General features: G+C 31.9%; 1 protein-coding gene and 1 pseudogene across 2 annotated transcripts; one reads left to right on the plus strand and one right to left on the minus strand.

Annotated features, from left to right (window-relative positions):
- Nucleotides 1-1,478: 1,478 nt before the first annotated feature.
- On the minus strand, nucleotides 1,479-2,702 carry LOC111624837 (annotated as a pseudogene).
- Nucleotides 2,703-7,331: 4,629 nt separating this feature from the next.
- On the plus strand, nucleotides 7,332-20,571 carry LOC111624826 (cellular nucleic acid-binding protein-like). 2 transcript variants are annotated; one of them, XM_023367779.1, is made up of 3 exons: nucleotides 7,332-7,511; nucleotides 11,157-11,302; nucleotides 19,954-20,571. In XM_023367779.1, the coding sequence occupies exons 1-3, from the start codon at nucleotides 7,373-7,375 to the stop codon at nucleotides 20,107-20,109; spliced, it is 441 nt and encodes a 146-aa protein (XP_023223547.1). In that variant the 5' UTR covers nucleotides 7,332-7,372; the 3' UTR covers nucleotides 20,110-20,571. The 2 variants fall into 2 exon arrangements, with proteins under 2 accessions (XP_023223547.1, XP_023223548.1); XM_023367780.1 differs by having other exon boundaries at nucleotides 7,334-7,511; nucleotides 11,157-11,281.
- The last annotated feature ends 5,456 nt before the right edge of the window (nucleotides 20,572-26,027 follow it).

Raw genomic sequence — 26,027 nt, forward strand, 5'->3', positions numbered from 1 at the left:
TTGCATCAAATGAATTTCCTTAAGCTGATGAGGGACCCATAAATCCAGTTTCTTGACATAGCCAAGCTGTTTTAATTTTTTTTGAATGCATGTATGTGATACATTGAGCTTCTGTGCAATCTCACACATTGTGCTATGACGATCTGAATCGATAATGGCCTTGATATGGATCTCATCAACTTCAACTGGACGGCCAGATTGTTGAGCATTTTTCAGAGAAAAGTCACCAGAACGAAATTTGGCAAACCAATTTTGACACTGCCTTTCTTTCAAGGCTTCATTCCCATATATGGCACGTAACTTCTTGTGTGCTTGTGATGCATTTTTGCCTTTTCGGAAATAATACAATAAAATATGTCTGAAATGCACGTCTTGTTCTTCCATTTTTAAATTAGGAAAAAACAAAACTAAATAACTAATCGATACAATTTTTTACTAAATTAAAGGTGGAAGTCCAAACAACAAGAAAACAATACAGGTTAAATGCTTTGAACACAATGACAAAGCAAAAAAATATGCTAAGGCCACCTATTGACAAAATCCGCAATCACTTAGTTGCCAATCCTATAGGATTGTCATTACATTCGATGACATTATAAACTGTTAAACTGTATATTGTTTGTGCAAAATAAAAAAATAATTTAGGACGATACAATAGCCATGGTTATTTTTTTCAAAAATGGGAACTTTTCGTTATGCATCGTCAAAAATTCAACCTGGGCCGACACACAACTGAGAGAAATTTTGAAATTAGATAGGTTAATTTTTTCAAAGATGCATCGTGGACGATCTCGTGGTCGTGGCCATCAAAGTTTGAACAATTACGCCCAAAAGCAGCGATATCAAAGAAGATAGGAGAATAAGAACGCGAGACCTGCTTTGAGTATCAAAGTGATTTCATCTCTGAGACATAGTCTTGTCCCAAGTACTGTTTTGCCATTTTACTTGTTTAATTCTTACATTTGCAAAATTTTTTAGTGGAAGGTATGCTATGTTAATGTAGTTTTCATATCAGTGGAGTCATTATTTAGAAAGAAAAATGTGTAAATTTTTTTTTCAGTTTCCAGTGGATAAAAAGCCAGTGATTGTCATGGATGAAACTGGGAGAGATTTAAAATTGTATTTTTAAATGAATCACTAAAACATATAATATTCAATAAATATTCTATTAAAATTTTTGAGAGATTAGATAAATGATAGATGTCATCCAATAGTTGATATTTCGCACAGAGTATTAGATGCCCAAATCATTTGCGCATAAAAAAAATCCAGACTGATAGGTAGTCAGGAGACTGAGAATTGAGTCAAAATAGCAACCTTCTTCTACAAACAGGCAAAACAGCCACCTCACCCCACCGAAGTCAGGTGGGGGCGAGTACCACCCACAGTCATTCTAAGAAGTGAACTCTGACCTTAGGACTGAACATGTAGTTTATTCTATGTTAAATAAAATTTGTAATCTAATTTTGTAAATTTGGGAGTGCTTCAAACATCACATTAAACAGTTTTATGTCATTACAAGTGGGTTTTTTTTATTATCTAGTATAGTAAAAACGTAGGACTGATAAAAATTTGATGTTATATTATAAGGTTGGCAACTAAGTAATTGCAGATTTTAAATAAGAAGGAAAATTCAAAATTTTTGCTTAAAAATATAACTTTATTCAATTAGGTATTGTCCATTTTTGTCAATGACCTCTTGCCATCTTTCAGGCAGTGTCATAATTCCATGTTCATAAAACTTCTGATTTTTGCCAGTAAAAAACTGAATTAAATGTGTTTTTACATCATCAGCGTCATTAAAAATTTTACCATTTAAGGAGTTCTGCATGGAACAAAATAAAAGGTAATTTGAAGGCACAAGGTCAGGGCTATATGGTGGATGTGACAACACATCCCAACTTAGCTTCAATAATTTTTTGTGAGTGACCAAAGATGTGTGGGGCTTTGCATTATCATGCTGGAAAACAACACCCTTATGATTTGCCAATTCTGGCCATTTTTCTTGAACTGCATCACTTAGTTTGGCGAGTTGTTGAACGTATACATTTGAATTAATCGTTTGGTTTCTTGATAAAAGTTCAAAGTACAGAATTCCTTTATAATCTCACCAAACTGACAGCATAATCTTTTTTTTGGTGAATCTCAGCTTTTGGTGTCATCTGGGCTGGTTCATCTCGCATCACCTATGATTTTTTCCAATTAATGTTGCTATAAACTATCCACTTTTTGTCGCCAGTAATCAGTCGTTTCAGAAATGGATCAATCTTGTTGCGTTTCAGAAGCGAATCACAGGTTCTAATGCGTTGCGTCAAGTGAATTTCCTTAAGCTGATGAGGGACCCATAAATCCAGTTTCTTGACATAGCCAAGCTGTTTTAATTTTTTTTGAATGCATGTATGTGATACATTGAGCTTCTGTGCAATCTCACACATTGTGCTATGACGATCTGAATCGATAATGGCCTTGATATGGGTCTCATCAACTTCAACTGGACGGCCAGATTGTTGAGCATTTTTCAGAGAAAAGTCACCAGAACGAAATTTGGCAAACCAATTTTGACACTGCCTTTCTTTCAAGGCTTCATTCCCATATATGGCACGTAACTTCTTGTGTGCTTGTGATGCATTTTTGCCTTTTCGGAAATAATACAATAAAATATGTCTGAAATGCACGTCTTGTTCTTCCATTTTTAAATTAGGAAAAAACAAAACTAAATAACTAATCGATACAATTTTTTACTAAATTAAAGGTGGAAGTCCAAACAACAAGAAAACAATACAGGTTAAATGCTTTGAACACAATGACAAAGCAAAAAAATATGCTAAGGCCACCTATTGACAAAATCCGCAATCACTTAGTTGCCAATCCTATAGGATTGTCATTACATTCGATGACATTATAAACTGTTAAACTGTATATTGTTTGTGCAAAATAAAAAAATAATTTAGGACGATACAATAGCCATGGTTATTTTTTTCAAAAATGGGAACTTTTCGTTATGCATCGTCAAAAATTCAACCTGGGCCGACACACAACTGAGAGAAATTTTGAAATTAGATAGGTTAATTTTTTCAAAGATGCATCGTGGACGATCTCGTGGTCGTGGCCATCAAAGTTTGAACAATTACGCCCAAAAGCAGCGATATCAAAGAAGATAGGAGAATAAGAACGCGAGACCTGCTTTGCGTATCAAAGTGATTTCATCTCTGAGACATAGTCTTGTCCCAAGTACTGTTTTGCCATTTTACTTGTTTAATTCTTACATTTGCAAAATTTTTTAGTGGAAGGTATGCTATGTTAATGTAGTTTTCATATCAGTGGAGTCATTATTTAGAAAGAAAAATGTGTAAATTTTTTTTTCAGTTTCCAGTGGATAAAAAGCCAGTGATTGTCATGGATGAAACTGGGAGAGATTTAAAATTGTATTTTTAAATGAATNTAACTTCTTGTGTGCTTGTGATGCATTTTTGCCTTTTCGGAAATAATACAATAAAATATGTCTGAAATGCACGTCTTGTTCTTCCATTTTTAAATTAGGAAAAAACAAAACTAAATAACTAATCGATACAATTTTTTACTAAATTAAAGGTGGAAGTCCAAACAACAAGAAAACAATACAGGTTAAATGCTTTGAACACAATGACAAAGCAAAAAAATATGCTAAGGCCACCTATTGACAAAATCCGCAATCACTTAGTTGCCAATCCTATAGGATTGTCATTACATTCGATGACATTATAAACTGTTAAACTGTATATTGTTTGTGCAAAATAAAAAAATAATTTAGGACGATACAATAGCCATGGTTATTTTTTTCAAAAATGGGAACTTTTCGTTATGCATCGTCAAAAATTCAACCTGGGCCGACACACAACTGAGAGAAATTTTGAAATTAGATAGGTTAATTTTATCAAAGATGCATCGTGGACGATCTCGTGGTCGTGGCCATCAAAGTTTGAACAATTACGCCCAAAAGCAGCGATATCAAAGAAGATAGGAGAATAAGAACGCGAGACCTGCTTTGCGTATCAAAGTGATTTCATCTCTGAGACATAGTCTTGTCCCAAGTACTGTTTTGCCATTTTACTTGTTTAATTCTTACATTTGCAAAATTTTTTAGTGGAAGGTATGCTATGTTAATGTAGTTTTCATATCAGTGGAGTCATTATTTAGAAAGAAAAATGTGTAAATTTTTTTTTCAGTTTCCAGTGGATAAAAAGCCAGTGATTGTCATGGATGAAACTGGGAGAGATTTAAAATTGTATTTTTAAATGAATCACTAAAACATATAATATTCAATAAATATTCTATTAAAATTTTTGAGAGATTAGATAAATGATAGATGTCATCCAATAAAATCTGTAGTTGTCACTTTATTTATTGATTGTAAGAGAGAAAATGGACCGACATTATTCTAATGGAATGATGTAAGGCAATGACATTTAAATCTGAAAAATGAAAAAGAAATCTTAAGTATTTTGAAAAATATATATTTCTTGTTAGACTATACATACAAATGAGTCCAAATCCTTCAGTCCTTTCACACCTGTTAATACCTCTACAAGTGTGTGAAAGGACTGAAGGATTTGGACTCATTTGTATGTATAGTCTAATAAGAAATATATTTTTTCTAAATGTGAAATAATCCTGGCAATTTTTATTGTAAATCTTAAGTATATTATAAATTCTTAAACAGTAAGATCTCATTTAGTGCTCAGGATGCATTTCTGATATCAAAGCAGTAAATGGAACAGTGTTAAACAAGGTCATTTTAACATATAGTAAATAGGGAAAGGAGAACATTTGACCAAAAATAAACAAATTTTACTATTAAAGTTATTTTCATATTAATTTGCACAATAGTATATGTTACATAACATACAAACATATGCACACAGAAATATAAAATTCATTTTATGATGGTCTTGGCTTTGACTCTTCTAAAAAATTTTATTTTTGGGGGTGATGAAGTTGTCTAGTGTCATTTGTTGTTTTCTTTTTCTTTCATTAAGCAAATGTCAGTAGCAGGAGATTGTATTCAAATTTCCTAGTGTTGCTTTTGCACTCCTTTCAAGATCTGGATCATTTTAATCACCGATTTCAGTTATCAATATCAAACTTTTACTAAGGAAATATGTAGCAAGTTCTTTGTTTTCAAAATCACTATTTTCCAGTTCTAGATGAATTCTTTGTTCTGCCAGTTTTTGAAGGTGGCCATTGGTAAGGCTCTCACCAGAAACCTGCAGTAACTCCTCAATATCCTGATCATCTGCATCTCTTAGTCCTGCTGTATTGATTAGGTTGACAATTTTGTCAATGATAGACTTATCTCATTGAGAATTTTTGGATACCTCCAGTCATATCTAAATTCTTATTTCTTTTAGATGAAATTTTAAAAGTTGTTTCGAAACAAGGAACTATTTTTATCTTAACTTTTTAAATATTTTACAAAAAACTCACTACTTATCACACCAGAATTACTAAAAAATTAATACTTAAAAAAATTATCTTTTGCATGATCACACCGTAAATGGTTCAGGTGTGTAAAATTTTTTAATATTTTATTTTTAGTTATTGTATATCAGTAGTCATCAAAAATACTAAAATACTAATACATAAAAGTAACTTTTATGTTTTTCATTTTGATCAATTATATATATTTCAATATTTTCTCTCTGTGAATTTTAACAATTTTTATAAGCTATATATATATTATTATTATTATTTTTTACAGCTATGTATGAATTAGAATATTGATTAGCTACATTTTATTGATTTGGCAAATTTGTATCTATTTACACATATTACAAAAGAACAATTGTGTAAGAAATTCCACTGCCAATTTTGATTATTCATCTATAAAATTATTGTAGCAAATTGGGAAAATAGTTTGTCAACAATATAATTAAAAAAAATTTTCAATGATACCTTTTCTGTGCTAAAATCATTGAGGATGGGTCATTTAAAACAATTGAAAATGTTTTAGTAATTAAACTTTTGCTGCATTTTAAGATTGATTGGGTGTGATTGTTACTTTGCACAGCAACTGTAAATTAGTTAAAATCATTGTTTGATACATTAGAGAAAGAATTTTCATAAAATAGTTTATTCTTTGAATTTTTAAATTTGGTTGTTATTGTGTATAAAAGACAAAAAAGTGTGTTGAAAAGTCACAACTTCTCTTTTTCTTTGATTTAAACTATATTATAAATATGTAAGATTTGACTAAATATCCTGTTTATTGCTGAGAAATTTGTGGAATAAAAAAAATTTACTATCAGCATTATTATATCAAGGATATAGATATTATTAGGATTTCTGTTTAGCCTACTTCTAGTGCAAATCTCTAACATTTTGAATTTTAATATTTTTCTTTTATTGCTCTTTGAAATAAATATAATAAATGTATTGATCAAAATGAAATTCATAACTTTATATATGCATTGGATTGCTAATATTTTCATATTGTTTTTTTCAGAATTGCCATTCATATTCAAATTTTCAATGATAAAATTTTTTTAAAGTGCATGTAAAAAGAAGAACAGTTCTTTAATTACAATGCTGGTATGAATGGATTGTTTTCTTCTCTGTTCTTTCAATTATCTGCATTTTATTTTAAAAATATCAGAAAAGAGAACTATTGAAATGATATATTGCAATTATTATTAACAATATAAAAAATTTATTATTCAAAAGTATGGCAAGAATGGTATAAAATAAAATGATATAAGATATGTACTTTCTCATGTATCCAATTTGTAATAATAACCTAAAAAATCAGTTTCATGTTGCTTCAAAAATGGAGCAGCTGCTAATGAGTGAGTTTTGTAACTTGATATGTTTAGAATTGAAATCTGATGTGTTTCAATGAAATCGTTTTGTTGATTCAAAGAGTATGCAAATCAGTTTAAGTATAATATGTATTATATTTAAAATAATGTAGAAAATTGTTTTAAAAGGAACATTTAGCCAGGTATAGCTATAAAATAAATGTACAGAAGATTTGTGCAATCTCCTGGATATAAATATTGAAAATTCTGCATAGAACTAAAGTGTAATTTTGAAATATGTGAATTACTCCTAATACATTTAATAATATATGAAAGTGATATTGAATGATTAAAGTGAGAATTGTTATAATTGGGAAATCTCAACAATAAATTCTGAATTTCAAAACAGTTGGAAAAAAATAATAAACAGTGTATATTTCAGCATAAAATGATTTCTGATGAAAAACATTTTTGAATACATTTTGCTTTGGAATGACATTGATATGAAAAATATAAAGAATGGAAAAAATTCTACAAAACAAATATTACAAGTGAATTTATAAAGTTTGATAATAAATTTCTCATTTTCAGATAAAACCATGAGTTCAAATAAATGCTTCAAATGCAATAAACCTGGCCATTTTGCTCGTGAATGCCCACATGGTGATGATCGTAGAGGCTCTCGAGGAAATAGAGGATATAGAGGTGGAGGAAGTGACTTTCGTTCTTCTCCAAGATGTAAGATACTTTCTTTAAATTATTTAAATTAACATGGTAAATTATTAAAAATAAAACTCTCTCAACATAATTATTAACTATTTTGAAGATCTACATACTAGTTTGATTTAATGTAAATAATTTTTACTATAGATTGATTTAGCAATGGAAAAAATAAGATGTTTTTCCCCCTTTTATTATTAATTCATTATCAATTGAACACTTTGTTACAATATTCAAATTCTTCTATAAATGTATTTGTTTCTATTTACATAGTTTTAAAGAAGAAATTATAGTACTGAAAAACTTAATTAATTCAGCTAGTAATAATTTCCACATTTAAAAATTAGAATACGCCCCAAAGTCTTTCCATAAACTGTTTCATATTAATTCATTTTTAATACTAGATTTTTATAAAAAGCTACAAAAATCTGAGATATTTAACACAAATAAATGACATGTTATGAATTTTGTGTAAAATTGAGGATTTAAAGTATTCTTTAATTTATTCATAAACTTTCAATGCAGTATCTCTATTATTATTATGTTGGGTTTAGTGGGTTATATTTGGTTAATACTGATGGCTGTGTACTGTGCCGGATCAGAGTCAAGGCATAGCAACCAAAAACTAAAATTAAATAGTGTGTCAGTGTCTGTATTTAGGAATTTCCTAACAATATGACATGTATCCAATATAGTGGCCTTCTGTAGTATGATGTATGTGTTTCTATTTAATTGTAATGTTTCCAGGCTTTTGTGTAGTGTGTGTGGTATTACACCTGTACAGGAGAGAACGACAGGTACAATAAGCATCGTTTCCATCCTCCAGAGATATCTTATTTCCTGGGCAAGTTCTGTGTACTTACTAATTTTTTCAGTGCATGTGTTTTGTACATTGTGAGTGTTTGGAATGGCTATGTCTATAATGTATGTGATTTTATTGTGTTTGTCAATGAGTGTGATGTCTGGTCTGTTGTGGTAAATTGTTTTATCTGTGATTATGGCTCTGTCGTAATACATTTTGTGCGTGTTATTTTCCAATACTGTCTGTGGAATATACTTGTAGTATGGTTCGTGGATGTCTGCCAATTTGTGTTTCTTTGCAAGCTCTTGGTGTATTATATTTGCTACTTGATTGTGTCTATGTAAGTAATCTGTCTGTGCCAAGAGCTTGCAACCAGAAGTGATGTGTTGTATAGTTTCTGGCATGGTGTGACATTTTCTGCATGTGTCATTTGTGAGTGTTGTATCTTTGAGTATGTGTTTTCTGTAGTTTTTAGTATTTATGACTTGATTCTGTATGGCAATCATGAATCCTTCAGTCTCTCCAAAGAGGCATCCCTGATCTAACCAGCTGTTTGATGCAGTTTTGTCAACAAAATCCTGGGCCAGGTCATAAGGATGCCTACCATGGAGTCTTTCGAGCTCACGATTTTTTGATGGTGTCTATGCTTTTTATATGTTGTGTTGTGTGTCCATATGATGTGAGTATAAGTTTAATGGTGTGTTGTTTGAATCTGCTAGAGTCACTGCTTTATGTAACTGTGATGTTTCTTGTTTCCTGTAGAAAAAACTTGCAGTGACTGTATTTGTTTGTAGTGAAGGTTTGCTATGTCAGTCATGCCACGTCTGCCATCTTTACATGGAAGAGTTAACTTAATCTTTCTGTGGCAGATTTAGGATGATATTTATGCTTAGTAAGTGTTCTTGTTTTCCTCTGGAATTGCTCAAGATCTGTGAGTCCAATGTATAACTCCAAAAGAGTATGTGAGTACTGGGATGACATATGTGTTTATTGGTTTAACTGTGTATTTTGCATTTAACTGTGTTTTGAGAATAGCATTTAACCTACTTTGGTATCCTTTAATTAGTCTTTGCTTTATTTGTGTATGTTCTGTTAGTTTGGCCTGTTGGAATCCTAAATACTTGTAGAACTCGCCCTCTTCCATGGATTCAATAACGTCTCCATTTCCAAGTGCAAAATCTTCTTTCTTCAGGATTCCTTTTTCTATGTGAAATGTTTTGCATTTGTCTAAGCCAAACTCCATTTGTATGTCCTTGGTGTATGAATGTGTGATTTGTAGGAGCTGCTGAACTTGTTTTTGTGTGGATGCATAAAGTTTTATGTTGTCCATGTACATGAGATGTGACAGCATAAACTGTGATGTTTTTTCATGTCTGATATTGTGGCCATATTGCATGTTGTTTAACATGTTGAATAATGGGTTCAAGGCTAGGCAGTACCAGAGAAGACTCAAGGAATCTCCTTGAAAAATTTCTCGCCTAATGAATATTTGGTTTGTTTGTATGGAAGTGTTACTAACCCTGAGATGTAGTGTTGTTTTCCAGTGCTGCATAGTGTTTTGGAAGATTGCAATGAGTGATGGATGTATTTTGTACATGTGTAGAATATGTAGCAGCCAACTGTGTGGAATGCTTTTCTGTAGTCTATATATGCCATGTGTATGTTTGTGTGCTTGCTGTAGAATGACTGAAATTTGGGTGCTATGTTGTTTTTAGTGTATTGTGTCAGCCTGCCTAATTGCTGTCTAATGTCATTTATTTGTGTTTCTATTCTTCTCTGCCTGGCAGGCTTGTGATANAATTTGGGTGCTATGTTGTTTTTAGTGTATTGTGTCAGCCTGCCTAATTGCTGTCTAATGTCATTTATTTGTGTTTCTATTCTTCTCTGCCTGGCAGGCTTGTGATAGAATTGTGTTTTGTGTGTGTCTGTCTGTGATTGTATTTTCAGTCCATGTTGTGTTACTACTGTGACTGCCTCAGCATAAACTAATGTATGAATGTATGAGAGTGTAGAAATTGAATGAATGTAGTTTGATAGTAAGTGAGTATTTACATAATTTAATGTTTTTCCTACTACCTTTGATGTGTTGATTTTCGGTATTCGTGGTCTTTGTGTGGGATCTCTGCCTGTATATTTAGTGAGTGTTTCCTGAAATATAAGTGGGAACATATTAACTAATTCTATATCTATGTTATCAGTGATAGATGAGGAAGTGCCTGTAGTATCATTAGTTGTAGTTGTTGTATGTGTGCTATTATCAATGCTTGTTGCTGGATTATCCTGACAGGTTATGTGATCTTCATTAATGTTAAGTGTTTCTGTCTGTTGATGTATTTGATCAGCAACCCTTTGTTCGGTGACAGTGAGATGAGGATATTGTTGTGTGAATCTATGGTGTAGTTGTTGTCTGTGTGCTGTCATGTTTGTTTCAAGTTTTGTGATTGTGTAGTAAGTACGGATGATAAACTCTTTCATTTCTGATTAAGTTTGGATTCTTCTGTAATGTCTTGTATTGATGTTTAGGAATCACTTAATAAGATTGGAGTTTTCTTTTTCATCATAGTTTTTTTAACTTTTTTAAATTGCATTAACAAGAAGTTTTGATTTAAAAGTGTAAATATAACTATAGGTGTTAAACTATAGCTATAGTTATATTTATACCTATTAGCACTTATTTACATCTATTAAACATAATAGCTATTAAGAAATAAAAAATTTATTTCTTAATAATTATTATGACTTGGTTTAATTTGTAGATATTGATATATTTTAGTCAATTAGACTTACATATACCAATAGAAAAATATATTATTTATTTATATTTGTGTATAATGAAATATATAATGTATTATTATTTTCAGTATCTTGTTATAATTGTGGCCGTAATGGTCATATGGCAAGAGATTGTCCTGAACAAGAAAAGACTTGTTACATTTGTGGCAATAAAGGGCATATTGCACGAGACTGTGAACAGGATGACAGAAAGGTAGAAGTTCTTTCCAAAAATGTAATTCTTTTGAATATAAGCGGTAGCTATATATATATTTTTTTTATATAGTGATTACATTTATTTTATATAATATATTTTAATTTTTTTCAATGAATTTTAGTAATGTTTCTGTATTTATATTATTTTACTGTTAAATATAATTATAAAGGTTTTCTTCAACTTTTTATGTAGTGTCCATTTAATTTGTCTGAACTATCTTATTGTGTTTCTGACAGTGACAGATTTAGGAAGGTATGATTATCCAATAGACATGTTTTTAAATTTGTATAAAGAGCATCAACTACTAATTGGTCATCATCCCACTTAATTGGCAAAAATATCCAAACTTTTCTTCGATGGCCATCAATCCAGATATTAATTAGGTTACTTTTTATTGATATTCTAATGAGAATTGGTGTTTAAAACAAAGTGTAGCTATTGCCTAGATTAAGGGTTACCAAACTTTTTTCACAGCTGGCCAGATAAGGCCACAACTCTTTATGCAGCAAGAGTGTAGCGAAATGACATCACAAGCAGTGTTGGCCAATTAGAAACCAGTTTCAGTATGTTTGCTGTAAAGTGCTGCATAAAGAAATGCGGGGTAACTGAAAGAATGACAAGTGTGAGGTGCATAACCATTTTGTTCAATATAGTAACTGAACATAGTATACACAAAAAAATAAGGAAAACCAACATACACAGTGCGGCAATTATATTCCGGGACTGGATCTATAAAAATGAAACAAAACAATTTTATTCAAATCTTTTTATTAAATTATTCAAAATACTCTCCTTATGCTTCAATACACTTTTTACAGCGATTCAATAGTGATTCAAATGCCTGCTCAAACTCAATTTTCGGTATTGTCTCTAATATGCACGTAGACTCTCTTTGGATGGTTTCAATATCATTAAAAATGCGTCCTTTCAACTTTATTTTCATTTTTGGAAATAAAGAGAAGTCACATGGTGCTAAATCGGGGGAATACGGCAAATGATTCAACACACAGACTTGATTTCGTTGAAATCAAGTCTGTGTGTTGAATCATTTCGTTTTTTGGCATCAATCTGTTTTTGCCAAAAATTGACGAACAATCAATGATGTGTGACTCGGTGCATTATCGTGTAACAAACACCAGTCATCAGAATTGCGATATTCTGGTCAAATTCGACGAATTCTTCCCATTAATCATTGTAAAACTCCCAAGTAGAAAGCAGCAGTAACTGTTTGACCCTGTGGGACGAACTCACGGTGGATGATGCCTTTGCTATCGAAGAAAACAATGAACATTGTCTTGAATTTTTATGGAACTTTTCGTGTTTTCTTGGCTTGGGGTGATGATAAACACTTACTTCCATACACTTTCTGCATCATTTTGAACGTTTCTGTGGCACTTGTACCAAATTTAGCGTGAAATTTAATAACAGCACATTGTTCCATTATTGCTTGCCAACATGTAACAAAATAAACTGATAAACAAAATATCAAAAACAATGATAAATGTCAACCGATTTAAATAAAAGTTTTAGGTTAGTAGAGACATCTGTTCAAACTTCATTTGACATAAAATTTAAACAGATGTCGGTACTGGTTGCTGACATATATCTTCAGTCCCGGAATTTAATTGCCGCACTGTGTATTTATTTACCAAAACACAAACACGGTGCTGCAGCAAGCTCATAATTGCTATTCATAGAAACTTCATTCCAGATACTTACATACAAAGTGCTCTGATATACAAAGTCACAAAAAGTCACCAAAGTTTTCATTTCACTGGTTTTCCTAAAAATTATATTACTGTCAAATGCAAAAATCAGATTGGATCAATTTTGGCATTTCTACTTGCTTATTTTAATTTTTTCTACATAATAGGTTCGTCTTCAATCTATGATATTTCCATATAAATAATTATATTTTAGCTCATTTGGGGCACAGTGTGACGGCGGGCTGGATAAAACTGACCCACTGGCCTAGTTTGGTGACCCCTGGCCTAGATCATATAATTCAAGTTTCTACTGAAACTCGCTCAAAATGAGGAAAATATGGATGTTGTAATCATATTTAATCAAGTTTTGGATGTTCAGATTTTAATTGATAAGCACAAATTGTGGTCCCTACAATGTTTCATTATTTTTGCAGAGATGGTTGTGCATCTTAAGTTTCAGTAAATGGATTGATACAAAATTTCATACTTAACATTTTTTATCAATATTTTAATTTTATCAATTATTTATATTATTCATTAGGCAACTGAAAGCAACATTTTCTAGTTTTTCAATATAAGCAACTCTTCAGATTCAATAATCATGTTCAAATTTTGCAAGTAAACACTTCTAACACACAAATTGTACCAAAAATTTTCAAAATCAAATGACATCTATGCTCTAATAGTCATTTATTTGTTGGCTACATAGTTTATTTTTTTTATCTATTTATTAAATACAAAAATATTCCTTAAATTTTTATATTTGTCTTTTTTCTTTTTTTCTTTCTATTTTTTTCTTTTACTATTGTTTGTTGTTATAACTGTCCTTTTCTTACTTTAACATCAATGATTTTGGAGATTGTGTATATTACTGTTGCTTTTAAATTTTTACAACTTGGATATGATAAACAACTTACTAAATTCAGTTTTTCTTGTTTTAAGGTAATATTACTCTTCTCAGGAGTACCATTCTGCCAGTAGTTCCTGATTCTATGATGAATGGGAGAAAAAGCCAAAGTGCATAATACAGTAGAGCGTCGTTTATCCGAATCAATTGGAGACTGGGGTTTTTCGGATAACCAATTATGTACGAAAAAATATATTAATTTATCCTGTGTTGAAATTTTTCTCCGTTGCGTGTTGCTCCGCGTTGAATTTTCGTCTATGTTAAGCCTAATGAAGACTATTGTATCATTAAAAATTATTATTTTATTTTGTACAAACAAAATAAATATATTGAAAAATATAAAACAAATAAAAAATTATACTTCAGAAGTTAATTTAGTATCAAAAACATAAAATATTTGAGTAGCCGAAGACATAGCCAAAGATTACAGCACTACAGCACTGGCAAAAATTTAAATTTGTCGACTGGAATTCCTTCGGGTAAACGACGCTCTACTGTATAAATAATGTTTATTTTTATATATTTAACATAAGAGAACTTATTATTTTTAGTTTTTATTGGTTCAATATAACTTTAAACATAAAATACTTCAAGTCAGAAATATTATCATTTTTATAACATAACAAAATATAAATAATCTTTGAAGGAAAAATTTCATAATTATGAATCTATACTGCAATTATCTTAGTTTCAGAGCTTCATTTTTTTGTAAGTGTGAAAATAATCAAAACTGATTACAGATAATAGGTCTAAAACAATAAACTAAATATGATAAGTAAATTATGATCAGCTATAAAATTCAGAAATATGTATTCAATATATATTTTTTTCCTTTAATTTTTTTTATTTTTCAAGCTGTCTGTTAAGACTTACAAGACCCATCACCCAATTGCTTCTCTCCAGGGTTCATGATTCTTATATTTATGTTACAGAATAGTGATTCCCAACTGGGGTACACATACCACTTGGTGATTTGGGGGTACACAAAAAAAAATAAAATTAATAATGGCAAATGTATTATAAGAATATTCATATTCTGCATTCAGGGCTTTGGTGACGTCATGGTACTCTATGCTTAGTTTTAAGTAAAAATATAATTATATTTATTTCTGTCCTTCCACCAATGCTTCTTGATTTTAAAAAAAAAAAACTTTTTTTACGTGTACTTTTTATGTATAATTGACCAAGGAGCCACTATTTGACAAATATGTAAAATAAAACTTAAGAAGTTGAGCTCCCAGGGGGTACGCAAGTCAAAGATTGTGAACTGCTATTATAGAACATTCAAAATTAAGACTTGTTATTTTTCTTTCTATTAATGGAAAAATATTTTTAGGGATATGAAATTAGTCCACAAATCTCTGTATATATTTACAGTAAAACCTCATTATTTCGAAACTGTCTATTGGTGAAATTATGCATGTTACTTCTAAATGAGTAAATTTCAACAAAATCTTTAATCAAGAATTTTTTTTTTCTGGAGTTGTTACTAAATATACATATTGTTGATGTGTTAAATATCATTATATCTTTAAACTAGCAAAGAATGCCCTGCATTACCAGGAACTCTGAGGCAGTTGAGTTGTTCTTGTTATAGTGTAGCTACTATAACATGTTTCTGCAGGGTGGCAAAGAGTCACTGTGTAAAATATAGTGCAAATCAGTCAAAGGGTTTAGCCATTTGTGGGAAATAATTTAAGTAAGGTTGAGGGTGTGAGTTTTAAAGTAGCATGTATTTTTGGTGGATTATACAGACTATGTAAAATCTGTCCAGAAAGCTTAAAAGGTTTGGAGGTAAGGAGATGAAATCAGAGGAAAAAGTAAGGATTCCAAGTTTTATTGTAGTCTGTTTTCCATGAGAGACTAGAGAGTAACTATTGGTTTGTTTGGAAAGTTCTTAGTGATTTTTAAGCAAAATAAAAGAAACTGTTTTAAAAAACTAAAAATATACTTTTATTCCATTATGTATGAGCCATTGTTTTTAATGGCGTGTTGCCATCTATGGGGCTTCATGACACCATCTTTGTAGAACTTTCCAGTTTTTCCCACAAAAAACTGATCCACATGGTTTTTGCAAGTTTCCAAAGTATCAGTTTTTATCATGAAGTGAATTTTGCAAAGAACAGAAGAAATGGTAGTCTGACAGGGCAAGGTCGGGTGAGTAAGTGGAGGTGGGGTAAAACATCTCAGCCAGTTCCAATAATTTTTGGTGTGTTCGTAAAGATGTGTGCAGTTTGGCATTATCTTGGTGAAACACAATGCCTTTTCTATTGGCCAGTTTTGGACATTTTTCTTTAATTGCCATATTCAGTTTATCCAATTGGGAACAATACTTATCAGAATCAATTGTTTGATTCTGTGGAAGCAGCTCGTAGTACAGGATTCCTTTCCAATCCCACATAATGGTGAGCATGACCTTCTTTGGATGAAGACCAGCCTTTGGAGTTTTTAATGGTGGTTTATTTTTCTTATCCATGATCATTTTTAGCTTTAATAATGCATTTTTTGAAATATTAACTAATCATCTGTTAAGTTTCATCTTATTAACCATTCAGCATTGAGCGATGAATGTATTCATCAAGGGCAATTGTGTGGCAGTGGTGAGGGACAAATATATATGTCAAATTCTTTTGGGGTTATCACCAAAAACTATCCTAAAACTACTATGAAAATAAAATTAACATAAAAAATGAATTATGTAACAATAAAGAAAGACTTTTCTTTAGTAGACATAACTGTTTACAAAATCTTTTTCCAAAACAGTAATGAGAAAAAACGTGTGGAAAAATACTCTAAAAATTTTGCACATTTATTCTCCGCTACTAAGGGGTAGCACCATACCTGACTATTCCACTTTTGAAAGGTTAACTTAGATCAAAAGACTAATGCAGTACAATTTTTAACTTTATAAATGTTTCAGAAATCTTTTAAAAATTGTCTCAATTTTCTTTAGTTTTAAAAAGTTATTGTTTCATAGCATTCTGAAAAGAATATGAATATTGTGAAATACAATTCAATTTTATTAATTCTATATTCTATTTTTTATTTGATTGTATTCTTACAGGATTATTTTTATATGTATGACTTCAAGGTCTAAAATTTGTTTTAAAATGAGAGGGACATGCCCCCTTTCCGAGAAGGAGAGGGATTTTGGGGGTTACTTGTAAAAGTGTGTATCCTACTTCCATTATCAATTTTATGGTCTATTCATAAGCATTTTGGCTATTTACTGTATTTATTTGATAGGACTAGTAGCTATGGCTCATTCAGATAAAGAATTTAAGACGTTTGATTAACAAAGAAAATAATAGAACATTGGTACTCACCTCTGTTGATAATAGTGTAATCTGTTACAATAGTTTAAATTCAATAAATTTTACAAATTTTATAGAAAAAATTGTTAATAAACAATAAAAAATGTAATCAGATATAAATTTTTTNGTACCTTGTTTAAGGCAAAAATAATTAACATAAATTTATTTTATTTTTTATTTTATTTACATCTGCTAAGTAATGTTATATACCATGGGATTACTATCTGTTTGTATCCTTGTTTACTTTGGATCTTGTTTTGTACCTTGTTTAAGGCTAAAATAATTAACATAAATTTTACAGATTATCTTCATTTTTTTTGCACTTTTGTTTTAATTTTATACTTTTACAAGCTATTGTAATTAAGAATATGCCTGTTCGTGCCATTTGGGAGATCCTGCTGGCATGAAGAGGCAGCAGGTTCTTCCAAATGGACATTTCTCAGAAATAAGGAGGATTCCTGAAATTTAGTTCCTGAACTATGTGTACTAAATAAATTTATTTTATTATCAGTTTGAAATCAAAAATGAAAACATTCATTTTTTATTTCAAGCTGAAAAGAACCTGAAATGTTCTTTGAAACATTTCAGGTTTTTTTTTCAGATTTAAACAAAGTAATGTATAATATACAACAATTTCTAGAATAAGCCAATATGTAGTTCTCAATATAGCCACAGTTTTCACAAACTACATAAACAAGGAACCTGGAAGGAGAGTCAACATTTATTTTGAAAAGAAAAAAAAAACTTCATTCAATTTTTTTAAACTTATTCATTTGAAATTGATTACAAGACAATTTAGTACAGTAGAACCTCGAAAACTCGGCCTAATGTGGACCGAAGGGTGGCCGAGTTTGTGAAAATGCCGGGTTATCAGGAATGGGGTTAAAAAAATAAGTACGAGTGTTTCCTCAGAAAATACTATACTGTACTTGTATGTATTGTTTACTTGAGAATATAACAGAAAATAAACTGCCCAAATACCCTTAAACAAAGGAAAAGTACGTCCTTTATGAAGGCATAGAGCCTTTACTACATGAAAATGAAAATTAATGAATACACTGTGTACAGTAATTTACCTGATAAGACAGACCTCAGAAAAATACTTTATGAGAGCTTTTATACTTTTATAAAGCTGTCTATAATGAAAATTAATTAACTAAGGATTTTTTTGCCCTGCCAGGGTGTGGCCGGGTTATCGAGAGCCGAGTTTTCGAGGTTCTACTGTAATAAACTTTTCTGTTTGCATTACCAAAAGTAATTTTTACAAATTCAAATTTTACTACTACTGAATGATAATACCTTCCATCCAAAAAGACTAAATTTTTTCTGTCTCGTTTAACAAATGTCTCATATTACTTTAAACACAAAACAATTCATCCAATATGGCAGCAGAACAAAAAAATTGAAATACATCTAACTCTAAAATAACAATATTTCATTCAACTCTTCAAAAGGGATAGAATAGCAGATGAACATTTTTCTGTAAGAAAGGACTGTCATGTTTGTCTTTGTTTATGTTTATGTCTTTGTTAACAAATTTCTGAAAGAATTAATCTATTCAAACTTGAAAGCCAAGATAAACAACTGCGTTTCATCTAGCTTGAGGTATAACTGATGTCATCCTTTTAAAACATTTATCTATCTTGTCCACTCCACTAGTCCATATTAACATTTGAATAACTTGAAAGAGTAATAGTTGCAAATAAAGTTTTAAACATTTAGTAGTTAATCCTTCTAGTTTCTTCATATAGCACTATAGAATTACAGATAAAACAAGAGGAAACTATTTTTATTCTTTAGTTTTTAATTTAATTTGTAGTTTGTTTTTCAACTTGTATTTGCTACCATTTCCATATGCCGTGTCTTCTGTCTTTTCCATGTTCTCATTAGTTTTAGAAAATTTCAACCAACCATTATTCTGGCTGTGTTGTGCAGTATCTGTTACTTTGGGTTTCAAATTTTCTATCTTCACTAATATCTTTAGATTGGTTTTCAGCCAGCCATTGCCCTTTTATGTTTCATTTATTGGTTTTCAGCCAACTGTAATAATAATGTGAGAATGAGAAAAATAAAATGAGATTGACTCATTTTTTATTTTGAACACTTTACATTCTCTGATGCTTCGGAATGTCAAATTGTACAGATCTCAACATTCTAAAATTAGTAGATTTTGATCTTAGCATTTTTTATCCTGAAGAATTCCTATCCTAACAATTTTTTCAATACTATTGACTGTGCCAATTAAATTCGCTGTTTTATTATTACTGGTTAACCTTTATTTTTTAGTTTCAGAGAATGTCCCAGGTTCTTTTCTAATATACACAAATTAATATATAAAAAACAAAACAAAGATGTTTCATAAATTAATGTGCACTTCTGAACATATTCACAGTTTATATACCTTTATACAGAAGCTGCACAATGTCCTTAGAGAGGAGTCTTAATGCTTATTCCAAAAGAAAAATTCTCTAAATTTCATATGAAATTGGTCATGAGACTATTTAAAAGATTTCATATGGTATCATATGGTATATTATTTCATATGGTATATTCCCAAAAAATGATCATTTTTACAAATTCAAATTGTTCATTTCTTATGAATTCAGTAATATATGTCTTATTAACAGATTAATGGGGATTAAATTTATATTAACACAGATATAAATAAATTTCTATTAACTAATAAATTTTGAGTATTTTGTTTTAAAAATAATAGAATTTTTTGTTTCTTTTGTGTTTCAGTGCTATGGTTGTGGAAAATCAGGCCATATTTCTCGCGACTGCCCAAATGGAGAAAAGGATAACAGAAAATGCTACAACTGCGGAGAGTTTGGACACATCAGCCATGCTTGTCCGGAAAGTGGCAGTATAAACAATGTTTCGGCTGGTTTACGGTGAACGACTACCATGTGGACATGCCTGTGTGGTCGGCAGGTGACGGCAGACTGGTGTGACACTTTTGCCGACTGCTAGTCTTTCACGAGAGGGTCACATTTGTGATCTTGCAGTCTGTGTCAGTGTGTATACCAAGAATGCAAGCAAATTAGATAGTTGAAGAAAATTTTTTTCCCCCAAAATAAACTGGGAGTGGTGTCAGCTGTTACGTGTGGGTCCACAGGAGGAGTGAGATATAGCTCCTATGTCCAGTTTTATCGTTGAACCAGATTTTATTCTCATTGAATCACTTGGTTGGAATTGTTGCCTTGCTTCTTAAAATATTGGCATATTTTGATTATTTTCTCATTCACACAGTGTGTTGTGATGTGATTTTTGAAATTCAGACATGATGCTACTTGAAATGAAGGAATTAAACCATTGGATTATTTTATGAAAGAATAAAAGTTTATCTTTGTATGGCAATATTGCGTTTTATTTTTATATAGAAATAATAACTTTTAAAAAGTACATTAAACATAAAATCTAAATTGTATAAATGAATTATATATGAATGAAATAATATTCTTAGTTATTAAAAAAAAGAGAGAGAGGAGAGACTGTTTAAAGCAGACAGCAATATATTTATTTGCAAAAAACTAAATTTTAATTTTTAAATGTGATTATCAATATCTGAAAAAAATTAAATTCTTATGTTGTAAATTTATATAAAAATGTTCAAGGTAATATTTTGCACACAAAATAAAATATATTCTAAAACATTGATTGTTTTTTAATATAGATAAATGCTGATTATTTTTACACAATAATAATTTTATAAAAACTTATGAAATTGTACTTATGCAATGCAAATAGTTACATGGCCAAATGATTGCCAGATTACATCAGGCTATATTAATGCTACTAATTACTTGACATTTAATTAGTAATTAGTAACATTAATAAAGCACTATGTAATCCAACAGTCATTTGGCATTAATCTGAATATTGGAATTGTTAGTGTTTAAATTCAAATAGTTACATTCTTGGTGTCAATTTTTTGCACTGGAACTTAGTCTGCAGCCTCTGAGAGACCTTTTAGCTGTATACAACTTTTAAAATTTGTTCAGTAAATCATACAAAGTGACAACATTCAAAATTAGTGCTAAAGGACTTTTTAAACAGTTTGTGTGTTCGTAGAACTCCTGAAAAAAGTATAATAATTTGCTAAGAACAGTTATGAATTATGAACAATTTATTATAGTCAAAGAAAACATTTGATAACTGACAGAATGTGAACTTGTACATTGAATACTTACAAGTTAGATCAAAGCTTTAGTAGAATATGAGAATTTAACAAAAAAAATTCTGAGTAGTAGTAGTACAAAAAATAAGCATTACTTCAAATTCCCCTTGGGAAAAAAAGTATAATGGGATATTTAACACTTGCATCTCCCAGAGCTGTATTTGTTGATTCTGTAGTTTTTGACAGAATTCAACATTGTTTCTTTCCAGCAGTTTAATATTTTTTATTGACTTCATATATTCAACACATTTCTTGCTCTCATCAAATTTTGATTGGGTTCACATCAGAACTGTAAGCAGGCCAGGCCATTAATATTTCACAAATATGACTACAGACTAGCTATGATGGCATCTTGGAATAGTACAGATGTGTTCTCTGCATCAAACTGCTCTAAAATTGTATTAAATGTTCTAACATTTTACAATATACATTTGCATTAACTGAGGTTTTCAAGATATACAATTTTCCAGTTTCCTTGCATGGCATACAACCCTGAGGAAATTTGATGTTTTATTTCAAACTGGTATCAATTTCTCATCTGGCAAATCAAATCTAATACCATCACCACATCCAAAACTTACTTCATCAGAAAATATTACTGTATTCCACATGTCAATTGTCCAATTTCTGTGTTGCATTGCCTGTTGTAAACATCCCTCTCGCTGTTTTGGCCAAGCGGTTCAGTCCCTAAGCGAATAAAAATCGCTATTCGCTCAGTGTAAACAAAGCTTAACGGATATGCTATTCTGATTGCAATCAAAGTAGTGATGTGCCGGATATCCGAGGGAAAAAAAGATCCGTATCCGTTACTTTTTTAGCAGATCTTTAACGGATCTTTTATCTTAATGAATTTCATTACTTATATGAAATTTTAAAGATAGGTAGCAATAGCACATTCGTCATTTACTATCGTAAAATATTTCCATATTACACTACTAAATTTTTTTGTCGACATTGTTTTTATTTTAATTTAACTCAACACTCTCCAAAAACACAAACGTAATCTACGCTATCCCGTGTCACACTAGCCACAAACCAGTGTTTCCCAACGTGGGGCCCACGCCCCACAGGGGGCAATTGGATTGCTAAGGAGGGCAATTCGAAAATGGACTTGTCCAGAGTTTAAGTTAACCGTATAGCCGCTGTATATGTTAGGGAGACATAAGAATTTTAGAAAGGCTTAGGTGGGGCATAGCACAAAAAAGGTTGGGAAACACTGCACTAAACTATTGTGGCGGTACGCTATATTTTTGTAAATATTAATTTTAGTTTAGTTTCGTTTCTTCTTTCTACCCTTTGTTCTATTGTTCTATTTTCTTCTAGAACTTTCTTATCTATTCCCTGTCCCTTGGGTGGGATGAGCAGTTCCTAGAAATTTGAGGAGCAAAGGTGTAAACAGGAGCCGGAGAAAAAAGAGAAGTGACGTAGCAGGTCATTCGTAAACCGGACGGCAGAGTGTACGGACGAGGTGAGAATACTGGGAGTCGTATTTTCAATGACCGGATAGTTCAGAAATAAGTTCAGAAAAAAGATCCTGTTTTAAGGTCGTATTGACGACTGTGGAAGGAAAAATCCTAATTATTGAAGAAGAGAACTGGCCAGTTATAGGAGAAGGACGTGTGTTATCCCACCCAACAGTACGCATAAAGAAACAAGCCGAAAAAAGGGACAAAACCCCAGATATCCCTATTTCTATCTTATCTACCATTTTTTCTGTCTTCTTAATTCTATCCCTTTTTCTGTTATTAGTGTTAAGTTAGTGTTTAAGGTTAGTTTTAAGGTTCCGGGTTATATTGTCGCGATCGGGATCTGTATTGTACACGTGATTTGGATACAGCGAACTATTATTATCGCTGTAATTTCGCATGCTACTGTTTGTACCGTGAAGTTGGAATCCCCCGAAATAGAATCTGTATAAAGACGCGAAATAGCTTAATTGGAAAATTATATCAACTTTTGTTACTTTATCCTGTCTGCCTTTGTGGTGAATTCTAATTTAGCACACTTTTACACCATAAACAAAAACACGCGCAGTGCAAGTCAAAACACGTCGCGTTATTAACGCAAAGCGTCAACTATCGGTCAAGGTCACACGCACCAGCGCCGACTGAGTACGAAAGTTGAGATCCGTATCCGTATCCGCGGATCTAGACACTAATGATCCGTATCCGTATCCGCGGATATACATTTTTAATGATCCGGTACATCACTAAATCTAAGCATTAGGAAGTGGTGAAAGACGTTTTAGAAGGCAACGAATTTTTCGACCAATTATCTAATAATTAGTGATGTAACGAATATTCGGTTACTATTCGGTATTCGGCCGAATACCTAAAAACAGGAGTAAGAAATAACAAAAACAAAGTAAATTAATCATTTTGATATTTAGATTTAATGTTATTGGGTTAGTGTTGTTTGTTTATATTTATTTATAACTTGTAACATGCACAAAATAAAAAAGAAAATAATATTAGTTACATGTATTCACAATTTATAATTAGAAAGATCAGCACACGTACACGCTTATCGTTGGAGAATCCTCGCACATCTGAGGGTCTGACCCTGCCTATCCTTTTTAAGTGATCGTCTTTGCTCTTCCCTTTCTCTTTCCTCTATCGCTCTAATCCAGTGCCGACCCGAGGCAAGTTTTAGGATGGAGCGAGTTCCTATTATGGCGCCCCATTGACTGCCCCTAATTTATACCCTTTAATTTTCTTTACCACTGAGCAGTTCCGTAACTAGGCAGGTGCACTCGCACAGGGCCCACTTGGAAGGGGAGTCCAAAATGCATATATATATTTGTTTTATTATTTTCCCAAACCTAATTAAGGGGCCTAATTGCAAATTCTTGCACAGGGCATAGGAATGGCTAGTTACGGCACTGAGGCGCCCCCTAAGACTTAGCGCTTGGAGCGGCTGCTCTGTTCGCCCTACGGTAGGGCCGTCTCTGCTCTAATCCATGTATGCCTATGCATACATCTTAATACGCGCTCACGATACTTTCGATCCGTCTGTCACTTTTCCGTCGTAGAGTTCCCATTTTATAATTACGTGACTCATCCTGGTGATAACGGAGAAAAAAGACAGATAGGACGTCGGTATAAGTCACAGTTATGATTTCACAGATTCGAGACAGCTTGATAGCCAGAACGGCCCCAGGCTTTCGTGCACGCTAAGTGACTCATTACAAGCATTTAGCTTTCCGAAGTCTATGACAACAATTGTTTGGCATTGACGGCCGGAATTTCGTGCCAATTAGCTGCCTCGACTTGTTCGATTATGTTATCAACTCAATTTCATATTTATTTTCACTTCGCGGTCTTTCTCTGTTTTTTTCCGTTATTTACACGTGTAGGTCATTTCATTGTTATTCACATTTGATATCATCATTTATCACATACAGCCATGACGCTCTTGTCTGTCCGCTACAACTGTCAAGAATTAACGCGATTGGCGAAGCGTAGTGACAGTGGGCCAATGGAGAGCAGGGCCTTGTCATAATGCTGTTTGCGCGCCAATTTTCGTACGTGCGTTAATCAAGCCGAATAATTTGGCCGAATATTCGGCTATTCTTGCAACACTACTAATAAGCCATCGATCGCGTGTCAGTACTATATATCTGTAACGGTATGCCTAAAACGCCCACTAGGCGCGCCCTAGCGATGATTTTAAATTAACAATAAATTATTATTATTATTTGTAATAGGAATTTATTATTTATATTTAGGAATGACACCGCTGCTGCTAGAACGCCTTCCCCACAGAGGGGAATTCCCCCACGGGAAGGGGAAAACATTCCTTATTGATATGAAATTATAGTCGATCCCCCTATAACACTGTAGATACGTTCCGGTTTTTATGAATCCATTTTCTCATTCATTCATGAGTGTTCTGTCCATGGGCGTAGCGAGGGGGGAGCCTGGATGGGCACGGCCCTCCCCAGTGAACCTGGTGCCCCCCCAGAAAATCACAGCCGAAAAAGTGTTAAGCCGATTTGGAAACAACAAAAAACTTAAAGCTCAAAATTTTGAATACTAATAAAAAAAAAGGTTCACTGTGCCCAATGTTATGAATAATTTGAAATAATTCAATTTTGTGTTAGGTTGGCCTCTACTAGACCCCCCACAACAAAACTCTGGCTACACCCGTGGTTCTGTCCTAGGACAGGTCCGTGGAAAGCAGTCAAATTATAGAATTCTCCTTCTCCAACATTCTCTATTTCGGGCTTCCTCTTTTATTTCTTTATAAGTTTTGCCTAGTAAAATATCATCTATCAATACTTTTCTTTTTCTTCCTTTTTGTTCCTTGCATCAACTTTTCCTTCTAATGCTACTCGCATTAATCCTTCTCCTCGCAATATATGACCTAGCCAGTTATTTTTTCTTCTTTGTATTGTTTTTAAAAGAGATCTCTGTTCCTGGACCAAATTTAAAACATCTTCATTCTTAACCTTTTCTGTCCACTTGATTTTCTCCATTCTTTGCCATAACCACATTTCATATGCTTCAAGGTAGTTTGTTTCCTTTTTCCTTAAGGTCCAAGTCTCTGCTCCATATAAAGTTGTGCTCCAGGAAAAGCATTTTATTAACTTCTTTTTAAGTGTTTGGTTCATTTTTCCAATAAGAAGGTTCTTCTT

This window comes from Centruroides sculpturatus, unplaced genomic scaffold, assembly GCF_000671375.1.
Source record: "Centruroides sculpturatus isolate CEXI.00-Female unplaced genomic scaffold, Cexi_2.0 scaffold394, whole genome shotgun sequence".
Taxonomy (NCBI): domain Eukaryota; kingdom Metazoa; phylum Arthropoda; class Arachnida; order Scorpiones; family Buthidae; genus Centruroides; species Centruroides sculpturatus.